We start from the raw sequence: 23,653 nt of genomic DNA, 5'->3' as shown, positions 1-23,653 counted from the left end.
GGGGAGGGAAGGAAGGGAGGGGCAAGTGACCCCTCCCTGGGGCCAGCTCCCCCGCTGACCCCAGTAGGCACCCCCATACTCCGCGACCCGTCAGGGAAAGGGGGCCCAGGCCCATCCAGACCGGGCCCAGTGCAGCAGCGCCGCCCGGCCCCACAGAGCCCGGGACAGTCCACCCAACCCCACCACAGAGAAAACTGCACCCACCCCACCATCCACTCATCTTCCAGACTACATAAGACAATAAACACCCAGGCTGAGATCTTCCTCCACCTCTCCTGTATCTCCCCCTCCTGCAGAGGGAGCTCCTGAGGAGAGGAAAGCTCCTGCAAGATGTGACAATCTCCCCCACCAGTTGAAGAGCCCCCCAGGTGGCTCGACGCACCGGCGGCACCCTGCTCCAGGGCTGGGCCCCCATGCACCCACCCGCCCACAACCCCGGCAACACACCAACCAGGACCCAAGCCCCCGAGGCCCGGTCCGGGTCCCAGCCCAGAGACGGAGCACCCCCAGAACCTCACGCCCATCCCGGACCCACCCAGGGCCAGCCAGGCTACCAGGTCAGTAACCCACGTCCGTCAGCACAGACCCTCCCCTAGCCCCGCTGCACGCAGCCGCGAGGAAACAGTCACCGGAGAGCCAACAGAGCCCCTAACCGGACATGACCGCTACCCCGGGTTGAGCCCCCCAAGGAAGATGCCTCCGGGGAACCCCCCGACGCCCTAAGCCTGTCCCTACCCCCACACCAATCACAACAGTGAAGGCGGGACCAAACTATGACCCCCCACCCCCACTAGGTGATGGAGCTGATCAAAGGAGCCCAGAGCAATTGATCTGATGTGGTGGCAGAGGCTGTATCAAGACTAATGTAATCTAATAGATAATTTCTATATTGGTTAGAATTAAGATTATTTTTATTTTTCCAGTTCATGAGGACTGTTTTCTTGGCTATGCATAGGGCAGTGAAAACCATATGGGCGATATTCTTTTCTGAAGTGACATTATCTAAGCTGCCCAACAAACACACTAAGGGGGAAGTTGGAATGTTACATTTCAGACACTTCGATAAGTCTTCACATATCTCGCGCCAAAACTTTTGCACTGGTGGACAGAACCAAAGAGCGTGGATATAATTGTCCGGTGAATTGGTTTGGCAGTGTGAGCAGTTGTTGGTAGACGTAAAGCCCATCTTGAACATCCGATGACCTGTATAGTGTACTCTATGTAATATTTTGTATTGAATTAATTGAAGACTGGGATTTCTAATTAGATGAAAGGTTTTTAAGCAAATCTGAGACCAGAAGTTTAGGTCTAAGTTAACTGATAAATCCGCTTCCCATTTTGCAATAGGAAGTGATATTGATTCATCTGTTTTAGAAAGCATTCTGTATATTTTGGATAGTAATTTGGGGGGTTTAAGAGTAAGAAATTGAACCACACTTGGTGGTGTTTGTAGTTCAACTTGACCCGGTTTAAATTTCTTTTTTACTATGGATTTAATTTGTTGATATTCTAAAAATCTTTTCTTGTTGATCCCATATTGTGTAACACGTTTCTCTCTTAATAACTGAATCCTTGGCAACAAGCCTAACTCTTTTAATACCTTTTTTAATTGTTTTTTAATTGCTCAAGTTACCCTGCATTTCTTTTCTGTTTTCCTCTCATACTGAATGTAACTGCAATTAAAGCACAACTATTCCCTTGTCAACTTGCCACCATATTTCCATTTTATGATGCTGTTCTTTGTCTGAGGCATGCCTAGAAGTTAGATTTAGAAGAACAAACAGCTGTACAGGGATAGCCTCATTAGGACACAGAGGTTTGTTGATTAAAATGTGACTCAAACCTTCCACCCACCTGCTTAGGGAAATTGATATGCCTTCTGCAAGACATGCAAATTTAGGACCTGGCATTATGTTTTAAAGATAGTAGATCCTGTAATGCAATATGCTGATTAGTGATGGCCCTGATAGATGGATGGATAGCTGGGAGAGTTAGAATATAAAAGCCTTCAGGTCTAAGGCTGCTTAACAACCTCTTTGTGGAACTGCAGAGATCAAAAACGGTGGTTGTTGCTACCCCAATTAGCCAAACCATCCACGTCCTTGACAAATTTTTCATTTTACTAGAAGATACAATATAATCCAGTTAGCAAATGAACGAAATCCAATCTTGTTTTAAATGGTGATGAGTGTGTCAGGCTCCTGTGAGTGTTGGCTCTCTAAGTCTTGCAAATAAATTGAGGTACCCTCAATAATCTAGTTACTATAAACTCCTCCTTGGAGCACTTGTCATATTATCTGACATGACAAATAGATCCAAGCTGAAGCATCTAGCTCCCACCTTCTCCCTCACACTGCTTTTGCTCCCCACAGGCCTCCCTCCTTCCCTTTTTTCCCCCACCAGTTTCCCCTACCTTGCTCCTGCTCTCCAGAGGTGCAGAATACTAAACTGGGTACACAGATGCACCGGGTCCTTACACTGAGATATTCATGTGTGATTGCAACAGCTGAATCTGGCCTCAGTTGACAGCCCATCATCTATGGCAGAATGGAAGTGGAAAAGGAGAAAATGTTTGTTGGCTGCACATTTTGTGGCAGTGTTGGAGTAGCTGTTACATGTGTGTTTCCACACGTCTCTGTATGAGAGACTGAAAGCTGACAGGGGAAAAAAACCCTCACTGCTTTTTTACAGCATGCATGTGCTTGCTTTCAAAAATGCATTGATGTGTTGAACACTAATGTGCCCCACAATATCTGTGTCCTGCCTCGCTTGCTCTCTGGCCTTGGTTAAAGCAGCATTGTGTGTTCCAGCTCATGAGTGATTAAACTGAGTGCCAGTGCGAGCTGCTGAGCTCTGACTCTGACTCACACAATGATAATTTTAGCAGCTGACATAATGGTGTTACTGTGTTATCATTAAAGTCAGTGGCGATAGAGTCAAAAAGAAATTTCTAAAGATTTAGTGGAATTTTTTTCTTTTAATTGCAATGTTTATTGTTCTTGTTGGTTTTCCAATCTTGTGTTTTTTCATACTTCATTTGCATTACAACTGAAACATGTGCAAATAATTACCTGCACCATCTGCCAAGCACTCAATATGACCTCATAAAGTTCACACTCTGTGTCACAACAACACAATTTTTGTAGTTATGGATTTAAATCAAACAGTCAATATCTGAGTGAAGTGCAGGCTGTCGGTTATAATTTAAGTGGTTTTACAAAGATTTGGCATTAACTGTTTAGGAATTACAGTCATTTTTATGCACAGTTCTCCATTTTCAGAGGCTTGAAATTAATTAGACAATTGACTGACAAGCACTTTTGTGACCAGCTACCTTGTTGTTTCATAACAAACAAAGCAGATAAAATGTCTGAAGTCCATTCACAGTGTTGAATTAGTATTTTTTAAGGTTTTTGCTGTAAGTTTAAATATAAAGTCCAAAGAATAGTGCATATCTTTAGGTGTAAATAAGTAAACCTATGAACAAGATAGCAAAAACGTCGGGAGTTTAAAATTCAACTATCACGGTCATCGTTAAAAAGAATGAATACACTGACCAGCTCAGCAAAACCAAAAGGCTTGAAAGACTGCAAAAGATGACAGAATTCATTACTGGATAGTAGACTAGATACTTCACAGCATCCAGTTGAGTCAAGAACCCAGTCTCAGGGATGTAGGCATATTATTGTTAAGGTCTACAGTCAAGGCAAGTCAAGGCCTTCATGAATGTAAAATAAGGTGCAAACCACAGGTTACACTCAAGAACAAGAAGGGCAGATTAAAATTCTACAAGACCCTGCATAGTTCTGAAAAAAATATTTGGACAGATGAAACCAAGATTAGCTTTCACCACAATGATAAAAAACGCATTATGCTCTGTTTCAAATAGACAGATAATGGAGGCAATGTTGGCATGGGGGCATGTAAAGTTGCCAGTGGAACTGGATCACTAGTGTTTATTGCTCATGTGACTGGTGATAGTTAGCACAGGGCTACATTTTCTGATAAGATTGAACCAAAATGCTGCAATGACGATCATACATTCTTCACAGTGAATATGGAGGAAATCTAATTTGGTGATGTCCATAGGTTCAGGCAGTAATTGACAGTCAATGATGCTCATCTAAGTATTAAATCCTTGTATTTAAAATTATGTCCAGTTACTTTTAATCCTGTGAAAATGCAGGACTATGTGTCAAAATGACTTTGAGTCCCAAACAAACTCTGCATTTCAATCACATATTGATTATTTGATTTGTCTTTGTCCAACAATTTTATGGATCTAACTGTAGGTGACAGCTATTGTAGTAATATTCTGTCGGTGCTGTGCTTTTGGAAACCGAATTTCCCAGAGGAACCCACCTGAGGGATTAATAAAGTTTTATCTTATCTTATCTTAATGGCCACAGAAAGGGAAAAAAAGAGGAAAGAAAAGGTTAAACTGAATATGTATGATAACATTCGAATATATCTAATTTGCCACGAGTTTGAGCTGAAATTGCTGCATTTTTGAAAAGCTGTGAATCTGCATTAATGAGTTAGACTTGCAGTTTTCCATAATTTATTGGCTTCCAAAAAATCTGCTGGGGAAAACTTCACAGAGTTATTTTGAGAAAAAAAATATATTGCCAAGCTAACTCCTTGCTGTTTCTGAGGGCTTCAGTCACTACCATCTCCTTTCAATCAGAGCAAAACCAAGAGTGTTCATGCTGTGTCGCTTGAAGGAAATTTAAGTCGCAATCCATACTGAGTTTTGAGCAACTAAAGTCTTATTTTAGAGCAGTGTGAAATTAATGACATTTGTTCAGCAACCATAATGAAAATCTTTCGCTGACAACCGAGTTTCTAGCTGAATGTTTTTAACATTTTTTTCCCAGACTTTGAAAAAAAGTAATGCTGCGTATCTGGGAAGGAAGCAAGACAGCAAATGTCATGATTGTCACATAATTCCTGTGAATTATTTGCATTGGTGTCAGACTGCAGTAATGGCAAGACAGACAAGGACACATTATGTCTGAGCCAGAGAAAATACCCCAGACTTTCAGACCACAACCTCAGCATATTTATGTGATATACATGCAAGATGACTTCAAAAATAAGCGTTATTGGCTATTTAAAGGCTTTAGTGTGGACTAAATCGATGCATGCATACCGAGCGAGTTTGACAAGCACTTTTTGGTACTTATGAAATGATGCAGATGGAGGTCTTCAACACAGGCTGACTAATCACTGATATTAGCCTTGAGATCCCAAAGCTGTGTGAGTCTGGGTCTGCCCTGATGAATTTGCTTCATGAAAATGCCATCAAGTGACATATTTAAACCATTCTGCTTGATAACTGCATGCCTCTTGGCTCTTGTGTTAAAAGGCAGCCTGCTTACCCTCTGGTACTCATCTTTGTAACACTGGGACACAGACGGGGAAAGGTAAAACTAGGAGAGCGATGAGATAGAATCAGAATGAATCAAACAGAGGTAGAACGAGCACAGGCTGACTCAAAATGGGTGAAAAGGAGAAACAGGAGACAGAGGAGACTTCAGCGCTGAGGTAATGGGTTAGTCTAAAGTGATAATCACATTCAGAGGGAACCTGGTGCCACAAAAAAGAGAGCAAGACAATCAGCGAGCCACAATTATTGCCCTCTGACCCAGCTGCGTTTGATATGTCAATCAAAACCAGAGGGAAAAGGAGGCTCTCGTACTCTCGACTTTGATCTGAACAGGCTGGTGCTTCTATGAATTCCATTGATTTTAAAAGCAAACATATGATGTCTTTATTGATTCCAACTGTCTGCTCCTGTTAAAATCCCATCTGGCATCCATATACAGCTTCAATCCAGCGCTAATTGCTCGACCTTAACAATTTAGCTTTGTCTGTGTCCATTTCAGTCTAGTCTTTTTTTTCACACTTTAAGTACTTGGCAGCCTGGCTGCTGCCAGCTGCATATCATTATTAGATACCCGCCACTACCTAGTGTGAATTTCAAGCACGTCATAAATATCAACACCACTTGAAATGCAGGGCCGTCACTGCCACATGGGGCTCGCTCTCGTATGAACAAATATTTGCCGGTGTCTTTGATTTTGGTCTGCATCACAATGAAAGCCCTCTTCAGATTGTCCACTGAGCAGCAACCTCTTCCTTCCTTTGTTGTCTGCATTGAAGGGGTGAAGGGGAAGAGAAATAGTCAGAAGAAAGTAAAACTCAGACCCAGAAGGGACCTCTCTTTGAAGGCTTTAGTTGGCACTGATGCTGTGTCGAAAGTGAGGTGGGCTGTGGGCTGTTACAGGCTATATACATCGACTTCAACTGAATTGTGTTCCACCTTCATCATGGCTGTTGCAGACTTGTGTGTGCAGCCCCAGTTTCCATGTTACACTTTTTTCCCTGCTTCACTTCATAGAGTGAAATAGACTTGCTCATGTAAATGGATTCCTATATGTACTGGCAGGTGAATATGTACTGATAAAAACGATAACCTTCTTTCAGCTGCTCAGTTATTCGTGGATGATCCTCGTATTTGATTTGGCACAGTGGGTTGGATCAGAAAGGCGATTTGTGCCTTCTCACAGTCTCAAACCAGGGATCTTTTGCACCTTAGTCGAATGCATTCACTTTCAATATGTATCGTTACTATATACCCAGGGTGAGCTTATATGCCGCAGTAATGCACAAATGTAGGCAGCAGACTGTTCCAGACTGCTCCCCCTGCTCTAAACTTTTGAGGCACAAATATTGTAGGTTACTGTGTGGTCTTGTTTCCTAACTGTGAGTCACAAAGTGAACAAGAGAGTGGGAGGATGGGACAGTGATACCACAGGTTTCTGTAGGCCAGAAAAATACACTGGGTCAGAAGTAGAGAGATGCTAACAGTTACAGACACCCTTTTTACAAAGCAAACATTCAGTGACCTATAATTGTGTAACAGTTAGTTTGTCCAATGACTACAGTGTCTGATTTTCATGGTTTTCATATAGAAAGGTGTGGAGGTGTGCTGAATCAGAAAAAAAAAATCTCGTATGCAGGTGTAATAAAATTCCCTGATGCTAAAACAACTTTCAAACACTGACGATTTTGTAAGGGGGAGATTGGCCCTGCGTGTCGATGGAAAAACCAAACACACAGTAAACTGAAAAACAGCAGCTCCCCACATTTCGTCTCATAAAAGCTCATTAGTCAGCACCCGTGATTGTGAGGCCACCAGTGAATCTACAACCTCCCCGAATCTGCTCTTAGATGACGTCAGGTTTAAAAGACACGGCTTGTTATCTATTAATATTGTGTCATTATGACTTTTGCCTACAAAGGCTGCTTTAATCTTCTCGCTTAGTGCCTTCAGTGTATTTATTCTGAGTTATTGCTGTAGTAGCCAAATCACATAATCGCTATATTTGATTATTATTGCTATATATTTTATTTATTTTACTTAAAGTAGACCTGGCATGCTTGGTTTCACCTCTCTATTTTTTTATCATTAATTCAATTAGTGTGGCTTTGCTTGATTTACAGGTTAAAATAATCCGTATTTGTCCTACACTTGGTCTTGGTTCTTCGCCTCGTTTAATCCACTCATTAAAACAAGCCATTTTAGCTCCTTTCCCTTTAATTCCACCTTTCTTTAAGTCACCATTCTTCTGATTTGCCATCGCTTGAAAGCAGAAGGTAGTGAGTAAACTGTGTCCACTCTCACTTTCAGACACCCAAAGATACACATACACATTTCCCAAAATGTGTATGTGTATTTTACAATGCTGTGTAAAGCTCTTGAGTCCTTCCTCATTTCTTTAGATTGTGTTAGGAAAATTGGAAATAGGTGCCCTGAGTTGTTGAAACATGTCCAGATATACACAGAAACACAGTATATACAACAAAACACAGTTTGTATAATGGGCTTGAAAGTCAGCATTTGGTACGACCACATTGATTCTCCAACACATGATGCTTTCTCGTAATTTTTATAAGTATTGTTCATTAATAATTTTCCAGGCATTTTGAAGGACATTCAGAGCTCTTCTTTGGAGGCTGCCTCCCTTTTGTTCCTTTCTCTGTTAAGATGATCCCACACTGCCTCGGTAATGTGGAGGTATTTGGTGCTTCACTCTGTGTTTTTCTATCCAGGTATGCTTTTACTGCATTAGCAGTGTGTTTGGGATCATTTTCATGCTGAAACATGAAGCTGTTGCCACCAGATGGTATTACATGGTGAATCAAAATCTGATGTCACTTTATTGTGTTCGTAATTCCATCAATTTCGACAAGCTCTCAAACACCACTGGGTGGAATAAAGTCTCAAACTGTCACAGAGGCTCCACTGTGTTTTACAGACAGGCTGTAGACACTCACTGCTCTACCTCTTTCCTGATCTCCTCTGTATATACTGATGACAACTTGAACCAAAAATGTCAAATTTGCATTCAACACTCCATCAAGCGTTTTTACACTGGTTTTCAAACCAGGTCTTGTGTAACTTTGCATACCTCAGCCTTTTCTCCCTGTTTGCCATCTGAAAGAATGGCTTTTTGACCAACACCCTTCCACTACGACCATTTCTGATGAGGCTTAGCTGAACAGTAGCTAAGGTGTTGGATAAAAGGCTGGATGATCTCTCAGGTCCTGTGTCAAGAAAATTATTTTGAGATACTGTTCAACAACTGCAAATAGTTCTTTAAGTCTATCACTTCTTATATATTGCTGTGTGTCCAGTTTGCTCAAACTTTTTAGTACTCTGATTTTTTTCAGGAGAGACGTCACACCATGCTAAGATATGCCAAGCATTCAAGCTTCAGTAGCTTTTTTAGTAATAACCTTGTAGATGCAAAAATACTATTTTATGCCTGTCAAACTGTCATTTCATATCTCTGGAATTTTTCATACACTGAACAAAAAAAACAGCAACAGATTTGTTTTTTGCAACAGGCTGCTGATAACAAAGTATCAAAGGCAGAATTGAAATGGATAGACACAACACTGGTTCATCTCTTGAGTTAGATGCACTTTTATGCTTTAATGATTTATAGGTCAGTGCTTCAGTGAATTAACAAACAAAAAAATGTTCCTCTGAAAATAGTCTGGCACAAGAACTGGACTGAAAATGAGAGAAAAAGCTGCCAAAGAAAAACTCTGAAAGACCTTAGAAACCCCTGAGAACGGTTGGTCGAGACCACTTTAAAAATAATACAAGAAAGTCTGGAAGACGTTTGGAAGAAAAATATGAAGAAATGGAAGAATCTTTAGAGTTTTCCATCATAGGTAGTGATGGCAGGACACGTGTTAGCCTCATGAGACTTTTTAAAAAAGCCATTATCTGTAAACATGACTAAACTGCATTGTCTCCTATTGTGAGTCAAGCTCCGTCTATCACAGAACTGATTTTCCTATTATGAGTCGTACTGTATGACAGGTCATGAGGTTACTTTTAGCCACCTCTGCACTTTCATAAATGAGAAATGTGTTGTTTGGCAACAGCAGCTCCCTTAAAAAAATAGGTCATTGTTCTCTCCATATTGTTTCCTCCGAGCAGAGGAGCTTCTTCGAATAACACTATCTCTTTCAGATAGCAGTCCCCCCAGCTGAAAGGTGAAGACAGAATATTGTGTTATAGAGAACAGCATCATTGCCTTTGGCCTTGGCGTCACTCTGCCCCAGCATCTTGTGGGAATGGACCAGCTCGGTTCTTGTTTACTCGTTCTTTGTTTTTCCTCCGCATGCCGAATCCATTGAATCTGACAATAAAGCAGGAATATGAATACTTGGATATTGATTGAACACTGCCTCTGAGCAAGTAATACTGTTGCTTTGGTGTGTCAGCTCTTTTTTGTGATATCTTTATTTTGTCATCTTGACTTTCCCCTCCTCTCTTCAAAGCCTGACTAAAGTCAGATTAATAAGGTTTACATAAATTATCAGAACTCATCAGACATCAGTTCAGTCTGTCAGTTTGTGTGTGTATATGTGTGTGTGTACATGTGTAGACATCTTTATGAGGACAGAAAATTGGCATGACGCTATACTTGTGGGGACCTACAGTCAGTTATGTGGACAAAATGCCCATCCCCACGAGTTTGAAGGCATTTTTGAGGCTCAAAATGTGATTTTGGTGTCAGTGTTGCAATTAAGTTATGGTTAGGTTAGGTTTTGATGGTTAAGGTTAGGGTAAAGGACTATTAAAGCATTATGTCAATTAGATGTCCTCACGAAGATATGAAAACGAGTGTGTGAGTGTGTGTGTAAAGGAAAGCGAAAGTGCGGATATTTTCACTGCTTCATGTTTTCTCTGTTTTGGGGTGTTTTTTTTTAAAGCGGGTATGTTTCTCTGCATGTGTGAGTCCATGTGTGTACATGTGTGACTATGCGTGTTCTGAGTAATGGGCTTTGTGCATCCTCTCTTGCTGACGGCTACGATGTATCCATGGCAACGCCAGGTCGATCCTAGCTGTAAGCGGAGCTGGTGAGAGGAACTTGAAAGGGAGCATTAAAACCTCTCCTCTCATCTGCCCTGCGCTCTTCTCACTCCGACAATGGTGAAATGCACGGCCTTGTTGAAATCCTACCCCAGGGGTGTATACTGTAGCAGTGACAGCGAACACTCGCACCTCAACACTGCCATCTTTTGACCTGACACAAGAATGTATGGAAATGTTTATGTTTTGTTTTCATTTGTGAAAACATAGAGTTGGTTTCCCTGAAAAGTTAAAGTTAGAAAAACAAAATCTCAGAATGAGGGGTATCTTTTTAAGAATTATTTCAGAAATGTAATGCACAAGAGACAAGAAGAAATGTGGAGAGATGGAGCAGTGAAATAACAAGCCCCAAAGGTTTTAAATCAGATTTCAACTGGGCCCCACATATTGGCCAACCACTGAACCTGTTCGTTCATTCATTCAGAGAAATTTAGCTGGAGCGTTGTCACATTTTAGCTATTCCAGTTAAAATCTCACAAAGAGAAAGAAAGCAGATAATCCAAGGAATGGCATCGATCTAAAAATGTAAAAGATAAATAAAAAGTACTTTGGGCTTCACAGTTTGTATCTTCTTGCTCTTAAAATGTTGCCAATCGAGTTTTCTGATGCTTTGTGATGACACCTTCAGCCCTGAGGAACATCTACAGGATGAGATGTGCTGCTGTTGCCCTCTAGTGGATTTCACAAACATGAAGGAATAAAACGACATAAAAGGAGAAACAAATGGTGAAAAATGGAGCCAGACAATCAAGATGTATCCATTTTGAGGAAAGCATAGTCGCCAGAACAAACACAGATTTATTGTAACTCTGTCAGCGTGGCTATACTGATGTAGACTGAGTAATTAAAATATTTTGGCACACAAGGCTCAACTTATTTTATCCAAAGGGTCACTGCACTGCTGTTGCACAATTTAATTTTCTCCACAGTTTCACAACTTAGCATTTCGTTCCAAATCTAAGGCGTTAGTGTTTGTGAATATTCATGCAGTAGTACTTCACTGAATACCCAGAGACTTCAGCTGGGGGAGCTCCATGACCTTCTTGTTAGGTCAGGTTTGATACCGGAGGCTATCTAGTGATCATTAATAAATATTCAAGAACCACAGCCCATCAGGGTCTGCTATGTCAAGCAGCCTCCTGCATAAAGCTGCAACTCTTTGTGGTTTGCTCTCTTATCATCAATAGTTTTTGGGGGGGGGTTGTTTTTTTTTAGACAGTCTTCACAGAAGTCTTGTTCCTTATCCACACTGTTCACTTGATATTTACATTTCCTCCAATTAAATCAGACTGGCACATTACGGTAAGGCGTTACGCAACGAATCAGTTGAGGTAATGTGTTTTGCATTGGTTTTAGAGGTTTAGTGTGTCTATTCCTTTGAAGTATCCTGTGGTACCATTAGGTGTAGGTTTTTATTGTAAAGTGTGTTGTCATCCCCCTAAATGCATCTACCATTTCATTTTCTGGCACCAACATGTTTCTGAAAATAATCTCAGCTGTCTAATGGAGGTGGATCAATACAGATGGCTCGGTCTCATACACTTCCTTTTCATATCACAACCAACACCACCTCTGGGAATCTGCATTTATCACCATATTCAATAATGCGAGCCTCCATCTGAGATGTTTTTTCTCTCGCTCTCTCTTCACGACTTCTACATATTTGCTTTCAGTTAATCTGCTTTCCACAGAACTGCTTGCAGCTATGTGGGGGTATGTAATTTGAGTAAGATCTGTTGATAAAATGAGGCATTAGATTGAAATAACAATGGGCAAATGGAAGTCTTGATTAAATTCCTTGATTTCTCTCCTTGGTGTTTGCTAATTTCTTGAGCTGGAATCAGACGTAAACTGCCTACCTTCTCACTCAAATTGTTCTTAAAGGAGCATTTACACATTAGCAGCATCGTGCCTTTCTCTTTACTTTTATTAAAATCTTGATTTGGTTTAAAGCTCATCGCAAACACAAATCCTACTGCAATCCCACTGATCTCTGCACTGCATATTCTAATGACTGACTCTTTGCTTAGCTCCAGTTGTACTGTATCTATAATACCTAGGTATTATTTCCGTTTGATTACACAATTGTGCTGAGATCATTTTATTTTCAGAGGATGAGTGAGTTCAGTCCAAACAGTGCAATCAGCAAAAATTTATCAGCCTATTCAGTGCTTTAGCTCTTACATTTTCTCTCCCCCATTGCATCAACACTTCCTTTTTTTTCCTGTAAATGGTGAAACTCTGCCCCAGCACAGTGACCTGTAGCCGGGCCCAGCGGGAGTATTCTGTGTCCTATACTTCTCGTGGCTTCACCTTCTTTAGCCTCCTCCTCCGTCCTCTTCTTCTTCTCTTTTTTCTTCACTCTTTCGAAATTGTCTAAGGGTTGGATCTGCCCCCAAGACAAAAGGACAAACCCAAGCAAGGCATCTCACTTCATCTCTGAATGGGTGTGGATGGCAGAAACCAGAGTGCCTAGATTGTTTGTTCGCTTTGATTCAGGAGTTGTTATGACTTTTGGGACCATATTTGTCCTGTTAGCTCAGTGTTTTTTGAATCAGTAGCCAAATAACGAATACTTTTCTTCTTGAATCATTTCATTGTTTCAGTATTTTGGGAGTTTTTTAAGGACTTAGACTTCTGGCTTCAGCTTTATTGATTCACTGCTTTCACCATGCCGCTCCGAATTATGTGCACCATCTCCTTTTCTGCTGATGACGAACCTAGCAGGGGATATGGTAGCGATGGTTTTGACGACCACTACAAGCGGGTAAAGAAACATTATAGTGATGGAGACTCACAGGAATGCCTGGATAGGTGTAGTCAGGTAGATGATTGCACTGATGAGGAGGATAATGTTAGCGATGTAGATGACCTCGCCACTTTTTTTGGCAATTGCTCGCTTCACGGAGCTAACCACGTGTTTGTAGAGGACAGTAAATTTGGTTTTCGCCAGGGTTTGTGGGCACTGGTCTTCACCTTAGCACTGTCTGCTTTCATGTATCAAGTAGTTGACAGGGTTATATACTACTTCCAATATGATTATATTACAATGCTTGACGAAAAAGTGGCAAACAATATGACCTTTCCCGCTGTAACTGTATGTAACTACAACTTCATACGAAAGTCTCAAATGAGCTACAGTGACCTGATCTTTATGGGTCCTCTTCTGGGCTTTGAAGAAGGCATGGCACCAGGATTTCCCCTGGCTCCAGAGCCAGACCGCCCGCTGGGCTCTCGCTTCAGTATGGATGAGTTCTACAACCGCACTCGACATCGCATGGAGGAAATGCTACTGGAGTGTAACTTCAGAGGTATAGAATGCGGCCCCGACAGCTTCACAGAGGTAATTTAATCCAAGACCCTCAAGGCAAGATTTTTTTTAAATAGTTTCAAAATATTAATCTTTTTGGGAACCGTCAGATTCTGACTTGGAAATAATCAGTGCAAGTTTGTACTTCATGTTATCCATATATTTGCAAGGTACTCTATGTGTATCTGGTTGACTTGATACTTCTGATTCATTGTTAATATTTTATCAAGGGATGCTGAATTCTCAAAAAGCAAATAAGAAAGACTGCCGGGTTTCATCAAAGCCTTCTGTTAATGTTTATTTTGATAAAATAGGAGCATCCACTAAAAGCTAGCACTCCAAACTGTTATGCCTGGAGAGGCGTTATCACGGAGGAGGAGATCGTAGAAAATAACTGAATCAGAGGAAAGTGTTTATTTATTGCAGTGAGGTGATTCAGCTACTTAAACCCCAAGTCACTGCTGTAAATGAAAAGGAGTTTCCAAGTCAGCACGTCTGTCTTAATGAAAGTCTGTTGTAAATTTTTTTGAAAAGAGCAGACATGAGCAAGTCCTATTACCTAAAGTGGCAAACTTGGCATACAGATGTTGCTAATGAATTAAAGAGGCACTTTGGGCCATCGTTGTTTTGCCCAGAGGAAACGTCTTGCTAGACATGCATTCCCTGAATTTTTGGTTTTGTAGCTGCTGCCCTTTTTGTTCTCTCGTGGTTGCACACAAGTAGAATACTGAATTGCCAAGTAGTGTTGACGTTATTCAGCTATTGGTGTATTGATTTGCTTGACCTTTGCGCAGTTATGGATAGGTCTGTGTGGACTGCTAATGGATGTACTAGACTTACATGAGAGGCAATTACTTTATGTGTAAGTGCATTTCTACGATGTGTTTTTTTTCCTATTTTATTCAACCTCTTGTTTTCATTAATGTGCAGCTTGTTTTAATCATTAATTGTTAAAATACTTCAACAATATTGTGCCTTAGGGATTGGTGCAAATTCAGAGGCAAAATCTATTATGTAAAAAATAGACTCTGCTTCAAATGTTTGTGCAGTTATTACAGCGTGACAAGTTAAGCGTCCTGATGGATAGTGAGGAGAATTAGAAACACTGGGTAGGAGGGAACAGATTGCTTTTCGTGTAAAACCGATGATATGTCTGATGGCAGAGATGCTCTGTTGCACAGATGTGACCACAGGTGTGCCTTGAAATTTTGGCTTGCCCTTTGGGTGTTTCTTGGACACAAAATGTTTGAAAGGTACAGCTTTTACTAATTAGTCAGTGACTCATTTTTCAAGTGAAAAGGATTCACCTACTGATGTTTCTTATTAAATTGGTGAGTTTTTGAGCTGTTGGACAAAAAAAGAGTGCTTGAAGAACAGCATGCCAGCTTGTCGTTACAAGGGTATGACACTAACAGAGAAAATACAAATCAAATCATCATGAAAATTAGTAATCATTAGCAGTTCTTTGCTCAGATATATGATTTTATAGCCAAAAACATGACTGTTGATGCAAACTGTAACAAACACATGTATTTATTGGTCACAGTGAAGATTAAAAGATAGAGAGAAGCAAACTGGCTCGAAAAGGAAGAATAAATGGATGCATCAACAGGACTGTTTGTTTTGTTTTGTCTTGTTCTTTTATTATGAGTATCACAACATTAACCTTGACACCAGCTCTGATATTGTGGGATTATCTGTTTCAGATGTGGAGAGCTGTACAGGACTTCATCCTGTCAGCCAGAACTCACACATCAGTTGTAAAAATTACCATCTTGGATGGTAAAGATGTGGAGGTAAAGGCTGATAAATAAAAGGATGAGAATGTTTTATTACATCAGGGAAAAGCCTCACGTGGAGGGGCGAATAGTAAGTTAGGGTTTCTTAAGTGCAGTGTGTGCAATCAAGAGGAAATTAGTGATCCCGCAGTGAGACACAATTGTTGCCACGGTGAAGAATAGGAAAATAATACCTCCCTTGTAAACATACAGAGGTATTTTTGTCATAAATTCTCCATCGCTACGAGGGCAAATGCTGAGCATGTTGACACAAACAGGCAGCATGGCTTAATATTTGCACAAAAAGAGAGCAAAAAAAGTAATTTGACAGCAGACTATAGATCTTACCCAACATGTATTTATGCAGGAGTCAGTGTCTTACCCCTCCCACACTTGAAGAAGTTCCCCGGTCAAGGAGTCAGTATAGCAAATGGAAAACGAAGGGCCTTTATGGCCACTGTCCTTGAAGTGAAGTAGAGCCAGCTGTCATCCTCCACTGATACGCTTTCTAAAAAACAAAGTACTGCAACTGCAGTGCAGTCTGCCATTTTATTAGCATTAAAGGAAGTCAATGAGCAGGTTTATTCAATGTCAGATTTTATTGCCTGAGTGTAGCTCGAAACTCATTCTTCGTCCCATTATTTCTTACTTTAAATTAAATGGGCTGTTCCATCAGTACCATCAATCACAGCATTAAGTACTTAACAGACTTATAATCAAATAAGAAGCACTGTTGTCCTTTTAAAAGCAGTCATCTTGAAAAGTATTTAAAACATCTATTTTGAACAATTAATAATGTTTTATAAAACTATATTTTTCAACCATTCTTACATACTCCTCCTTAAGTAAGCATTGTTTCAGTTGTGCTTGAGAGGAAGACGAGAAAGTGCTTTACTGGTTGTCAGCTGGTCTTATGTATGTTGCGAAATGAAGTTAGATAATAAAGTTGGACGTGCCGTTTCAGGTCAATAACATTAATGCATCAAAGCACTTAATAACATGTGGGTGAATTACAGAAAGCTGTGTGAGATTGTGAGTGATAACAATGAGGGGTGTACGTTGTTTTATACAGCATATACATATATATATATCTGCTGTCTTTGTATACTGTTTTTGACAATAACAAGCATGTTGTTGCATGTTGCAGCATTAAGGTTGAAAATTTGACTAACACAAGTGACAAGTAATCATTTATCTGCCACGTCTAATAGGACTAATTATAACCATTGTCAATTTAGCTTCAACCCTTGTGTCTTCCAGCCTCCCACTAATATAATCATTGATTGCTCCTTCAGCTCGTGCTTTATGCAGCAATTATAAACCAGTGCTTGCTCATTGTTTTGTCACTCAGTTTCCAAAGTAGACGCTTTGAAAATTTATAATGTGCTGTGCTGCTTTGAGACTGTTCACGGACAGGTTTTATAACCAGCAGTTAGGCAAAGTATCCCCATAAGATACTTAACCAATGTGTGTGCATGTGTTTGTGTGTGTGTGTGTGAGCAAGCTTTAAGTGAGTTAGCATGGTTTGCATCATTTTGGGTCTACATATCAGAATCAAATGCTTAGCATATTAATGCTCAATCAAAGCACTAAGTTGAAGCTGGGGGAAACGGTTGAGCAAAAATGGTGAAGCAGTAAAAAAAAAAGTTGTTAACAGAAAAGAAAAAATGAAGTTCTACATTTGCAAATCACACATCAAGAACGAGGTATAAATACTAACGCGTTAGCTCTGTATTTCTGGCAGACACTGTTTGTATCAATAGAGCAAAAAAAACCTCACTTAACTAGAAGCATTAATATATTTCTTTTTTTCCTTTTCTTCCGAAGACCAAACCAGTAGTGTATTTATTTTGCGTAATGTGGCATTTGGCAGCATCAGTGGTCCCTGAACCTCTGCTTCTCCTTGTTTATTATTTCTCCTAAACAGCCACTAATGGCCTTGCAGACAGAACTGAGAAGAGGAGGTGAAATGATTGATTGCTCTCTGTCTGTCTCAGTCTCTGAGGTTTTCCGTCCATTCCCCCTCTCATTCTGTCTTTCTGTCCACCATCTCTCTCAAGTGTTTTTGCATCTGAACTGAATGTATGCGTCAGTGCTGTAATGAGCTCCAGCTAAGGGCTGGGTCAAAAGCGAAGCTTGGCTACTGCCCCACCAGATAGATGGCTCAGGTTGCGGCATTTCTGACCCAGAGCAGAATGTGAGATCCCCTCGGAGCAGTGATCCAAATCCTTGCTTCCTGCTCCAACCTGAGCCCATTAGATACAGCTTGACTTTCTCCCAAGCTCAGCATTGTCAACAGAATGCTCACTCACTGGCTCTGGTTACGCCCTTCTCTTGTCTCCTCAAGAGCATCAGTCTGAATATCCCACAGACAGAAAGCAAGGCAGAGAAACTGTGGGGAATCTTTCTTATTTATTTTTTTCCCAGAGGAAGGAAAATGAAATGGCAGAGTTGGCCGCCCCATCTGGCTCTGAGCTGTAAATACTTGTTATGGTGCAACACTTAACTCGTGCAGCCGCTGGGAAGAGATTGTATCAGTGAAAGTGTGATGTAATTATCTTAAACCGTATGCTGTGATAAATGGGATGGTAACAAATTATGTTAAAAAAAATAACAAGCATAGTAGCCATTTGTTCCACCCATGAAGACTTATTGAATATATCACTCGCAGCACTGAATATGTGCTGAACTTTTTTAACATGTACCCATATTTTCTTTATATCTATATATACACGTTTATTTATTTATAAGTTAAGGGCAATTTTTGGAGCTTGACTGTTTCATTAGTAGCTACACATGCAGTACGTTCTGCTGAAATACATGCACTGGAGCAACAGACCAACAAACACTGCCTCATCGGTGTCTGCAGTGCATCCAAGTGTTAATTTAGCAGTTTCTCTCTCCCTGCTACGCAGACACGTTGTGAGCAAATTGAGCCACAATAATGCATTTCAAATTCCAGGTTATGAAAACAACTTTGATTAATCTCAAGAATAGGCTCAGTCTGAAAGTGGTCATTACACTCTCTGAGTTTGAAAAGGCAAGCGCTGTTGAAATGCTTCATCCCTTCTATAAGGTGAGGGCACCAGGCTATTAAATATTTATGCAAACGCTGAACTCAGATGACTGTCTGATCTTTCGTTTTTGTCCGTTATTAGCTGTTGCCCTATTTCCGCCACAGCTGTAATTTATGCGAGTTACAGAAATTTTAATTTGCTGCATTTCTAATTCACCATTGAAAAACATCTCATTATATTTCCCATTTAAAACTGTCTAATCATCTTGTTTGTTAAAACTCCAGCTCTTATACATCTTATTTCTACTTTGTTTTCAAGGCTTTTCAGACAGTATTTCATTCTGCATGCCAGCACCAATGATCCCACTTTTGCTGGAAAGTATTTTAATCAAACAGTGATCACAAGGGGGCAGTGTTATACAATGATTTTACAGCCTAAACTGGCTTTTATGTAGTTCTTTGCCCTGAGATGTAGCATGCTGCTCCTTTTTTCTTTTTTCTTCTTTTTTACAAGAAATCACTCAGAAATATGCTTAATTCCATCTTTTAAAAACCCTTTGATTCCCACTACGGCACAACATCAGAGTCACTCAGCTGCAATGACCGCTATCCCTTTTAAGCTTCGTGTAGAAGCAAAAAGCCGCTGCCAATGGAAACACAGTGGTTGCAATTTTTGAAAGCACCATTTTCCTAAGGGATTAAACTCTATTTGTGTGTTGCAGGGATTAAAAAATAAATATTACAAAATCAAACATGAGCTGAGATTTGTTCAGCACTAACAGTCTTGGCAGATACCCATCCCTCATTCATTCTCTGTCTCTCTCCCTTTCACTGTCTTTCTCCTTTTAGACGCCACACTGTTTCTGTACACTAAGGACTAAAGTCCAGTAGGAGGAACACTATGACAGTCTGTCACTGTGTCCTATCTCTCTCTATCTGAGTGATGGATCAGTGTTTTCAAATGCACCAATTTTAATTAAATTTTTCATCCGTCTTCTTTGGAAGTTGGCGACAGGAGGTCCAGCAGCATTTACTCCCTGTTCGGAAGACTCCAATGGAATATAAAGCCTGGGTCCTTTAAAGCGGACAGACACATCTCTACCTCTCCTCAATATCAGCCAGCACTTCATAACACAAAACGAATTAATCATTAAAGTGGAATAAATGAAAGGAGAGAACTTTCACTTTACTCTCTGACAAAGATAAATGATATCTAATGATGTTAAAATGAGGGAAACTGCAGTCTTGTTGGAGCAATTATATATGAATAAGACATATGACTAGTGCCCTATACAGGGCCAATAGCCACTTACAAGTAGCTAATTAGGCTGATGAGAGGGCCTTAATGGCTTCCTACAGGATTATTCCCTATAATTTATAGCAGAGCTGAAATAAAAGGTTTGGCTCTAAATGACAGCGTGAATGTCAGAGGAGCTGTGAGGAGAAAGGTAGTGTTCATTTAAGGGCAGTTTCCCTTCATTCTCTGACACTCACTCTCTCACTGTTTTTCTTCTGCTCTTATTGTGTGTATATACACGTGGAGACCAACCTTCAGCGCCGCACCAATACATTTGGGAGGATAATTATCTATTGCAAACTCTCATCTGTTCTCATCTGGGTTCAAGTACAGGGAATAGCACAAGAAATAAATTTTTGAAAGGTTTTGTGTGCGCTGTGTGTGCAGTGGTGAAGGATGCCTGAAGGCTAGAACATGTCTGTGCCAAACTGGTATTCAGTTTCTCTCTTGTTCAGGGTTTCATAGATGACTGCATCTGTCGTGGTCAGCAGGGCTCCTGTGGGAACTGGGTGGGTCTTTGTTTGAGAGTGTAGAATCAGCAGGAGATCTAATGGATTTGTGTGCATGGCTTGTCAATATATGCATGTATCTCTGTGTATGTGTGTGTGTGTGTGTGTGTGTGTGTGAAAGAGAAATAAATATAAGACTTTTTCTTTTTTATACTTATTTATATATTGTTATTTTGTATTGAATATCAGTACTGACACACCATCAGCAGCTGATGCTGGCTTGGTCACACAGATGTTGCGCGATGTGATTTCATTTCATCGATTGGACTTCTTGCTGAACTTAAAGGCACAAAAATCAATTCTTGGCCACAAGGGATAAGACAGCTTCCCAAACAATTTAACAGACTATAAATGCTACAGTCATTCTAGGCTTGACCAAAATTATTCTGATAGTGTGCAATGAACTTTCAATCTCATTGTCTTTGAGATGGCTCCTTCGAAGACTTGGACCTGGTCTGCAACCACTCACAGTTGGTTGCAATCTTAATGAAATGCCAATAAGACAGAGTCAGTGTGCTGTCACTTTGTGATTTAATGGGATCAAGTTTATTGCCATTTTAAATTCACATTATCTTCTTACTTTCAGAGTTCCACCACAATTTCATGTATTTTGAACAGAAATTTGGAAGTTCCTTCAAAAATAGTGACGTAATTGCTGAAGGACAGGGATTAACTGCAAAATGACATACAGTATGGGCACTTGACAACCTCGCTTTTATGTAGAAGGGAAACCAAAATACAACAAATTAGCAAGACGTTGAGTCACATTACAAAGCAAGGTGGCACAATGTGCAAAGCAAAGTTCCACTAATTTGTGCAGGCTGGCTCAGATTGCTTGCACCATATTGGGCATTTGTCTGTGGTTAGAAATTAGACTGCTCTTGTTTACAACCCTTCACCAATCTGAGAGTGATTGCAGTCAGTCTGCACTTAGAGGTTGATCAAGCAACACCCTCAACCTCTGGGCGACCAGTTGGTCACTACAACTATTTGCAAAAAAACAGGCAACCAGCGATTCTTCCTAATCGTAAGGAGGTTGCCGTGCTATTTTTACTGAGCCATAAGGGTGTAACTAGCAACTTGGCTAGGACAATTTTCTATATTTGTCTGGCAAATATTTTTTCACTTGTCTTAGCAACATTATAATTCTATTTGATGTTAAATAAATTCCATAACATGAAAAATGTAACTTACAAAAAATGTTTTTAAAAACTTTTCTATCAATACCTCCTCTGTGAACATTATTCTGCCTGCATGTTGCAAAAGTTTCTTGCGATAAACACAATTCCAATAACACTAACAAGTAAAGAATTTGAGTTTAGCCATGCAGTTATTTTTTACCATGAAAATGTGGAAACTATTGATGAAAGGACAAAATTGGCTTTAAATTGTGCCTCAATACAGTGCTTAGATTCCTATTTATTCTGTAAAATTTTCAAGAGTTATGATCATTATTTTCAATCCGCCAGCAAGCAGGCCAAAAAGAGATGTCTTCTGTGAGAAATAGGGATGAAAATTTAAATCCTCAACCAATCAAAGAAAAAAGAGACTTCAGCAGTCTGAATTAAGAGAGTAGAGTTTGTTTGTTCTATCTCCAATTTCTAGCTCTAATGGGAAAAACAAATCTTACTAAAGATTTTGTAACTAATCCCCACTTGGTCTGAATCACACAGCTAAAGTTTTTTCATGGAAAGAAGTAGGCCCAGTGATGTAAAGAACGGGCTTTAATATTCCACATACAATCTGAATGCGGAATATTAAAACCTGTACACTGAAGTTGAAGCACCTGTGCTGCTCAAACACAATACCACCAACCAAAAGATCCAGTCCTTTGCAGACTTTATTATTTAAAGAATCCAAACACATATCTACTCAGTCACTGTGAGACACTTTGGACAAGACCAGCACTACCTTCAATGTAAATGAGCTCAAAATTGTAAACAGGCTGTCCAGAGCTAATGTTAGTGGAAGGTCTATTGATTGCATGGTCGTTGTTTCACCCTTGAATCAGATGAGTCAGTGTCTGCAGCTGTATTGCTGTTGCATTTGGGCAATGCAACAGCAATACAGGCTGATTATATTATTCATTGTCAAGACCTAATAACCACAGCTGATGCAAATCTTAACAGCAATAAGGTCCATCGAAGTAGCAAACAGTTAAAGAATTACTGGTGCCTGAGGGGATGTGTGCCTTGTTCATTCTAATCCCCACCTCTCTATTCAAAGGTTTATATCAGGTCGTAATTGTTCTGCTATAGACCAGGAGTTATTAAGGGGGAAAGAGCAAATAAATCATTCCAGCACTTAGCTAGTGTGTCTGCTACCTTCTTTGCACACATACACAGTATACATACACTCTCTTTGAAGGCATCATATTACGTTCAGTATCTTCAGAGGGGCCGTTATACTACAGACCAAAATGAAACATCCATTTAGGTGCAGCCCACCGTGCAGCTTTGGACTGTCCTTTTTATCCTTTCTGGCCGATCTTCCAGTGTGTTTGCAGGCATGCGTGTCTGTTTTCTTTGGGAGTTGTCAGCCAGTTAGACCAAAAGTGGTCTCTTCTTCGTTAGCCCCGTATTTGTTACATTTCTGACATCTCCCTGACATAAAGGGTAAAACAAAGGCATGCACACACACTGCACTTGCCCGCAGTTTAAAAAGTTATACTGTGTTTTATTGCACCGAACAAAAAAAAAATGCACATATTGAACATCAGGCAAGACACTGAAGTCTGTTGTTTATTTGTTTTCAATCTGTCAGAATATGCTGCTTAATAGTAGCCCATAGGCCTGTGATTGAAGACTATTCTTGAACTGGACAGGGATTGAAATAAGATTAGTAGAATGTGACACGATATCTCCCGAGGATCTCCCGGATTCTTGAGTCAACTGATGCTGAAAAAAGCAAAAATCAAAGCCGGGATAATATTTTGAAGAAATACATGAGGGTGTTAGTTGATAATTGATGTGAACAGCAAATGTTGTAAGTCAGCTACACACAGTCACTTTGCTCATCTGTTGTTTGCCAGGAAATAGCTCCGACACATACTGCTTAAATTAAAAGACCGGCTTCAATCTTTTCACCTCATTCTAAAGGCAAATGAGCAATATTCCCCCAAGATCTCTTCTTTTGGGTTAATTTCTTTAATAACGACGTGTAATCTTGGATCCCACCCAATCAGCCCTAGCCACTCGGATAATACATTTCTTAAATTAGCCCCTAATTCTGCATATTTATTACAACCACGTCGTTTTCAGTAGCACAGGAAACTCATATCTAC

General features: G+C 40.2%; 1 protein-coding gene across 2 annotated transcripts in view; it reads left to right on the top strand.

Moving 5' to 3' along the window:
• asic1b (acid-sensing (proton-gated) ion channel 1b) overlaps positions 1–23,653 on the top strand; it is a 213,838-nt gene that overhangs the window by 136,607 nt on the left and 53,578 nt on the right. Inside the window, exon 1 of one of the 2 annotated variants that reach the window (XM_080891993.1) lies at positions 12,892–13,803. The exons of the other annotated variant lie outside the window; for it this stretch is intronic. Within the exon in view, the coding sequence (XP_080748119.1) occupies positions 13,132–13,803 (672 nt within the window). The 5' untranslated portion in view covers positions 12,892–13,131. Of the gene's footprint in view, positions 1–12,891; positions 13,804–23,653 lie in introns of those variants that run through there. 2 annotated transcript variants of the gene reach the window in all.

Source organism: Rhamphochromis sp. 'chilingali' (genome assembly GCF_963969265.1).
Source record: "Rhamphochromis sp. 'chilingali' genome assembly, chromosome: 9".
NCBI classification, from domain to species: Eukaryota; Metazoa; Chordata; class Actinopteri; order Cichliformes; family Cichlidae; genus Rhamphochromis; species Rhamphochromis sp. 'chilingali'.
This window is presented reverse-complemented; position numbering and strand designations above follow the sequence as displayed.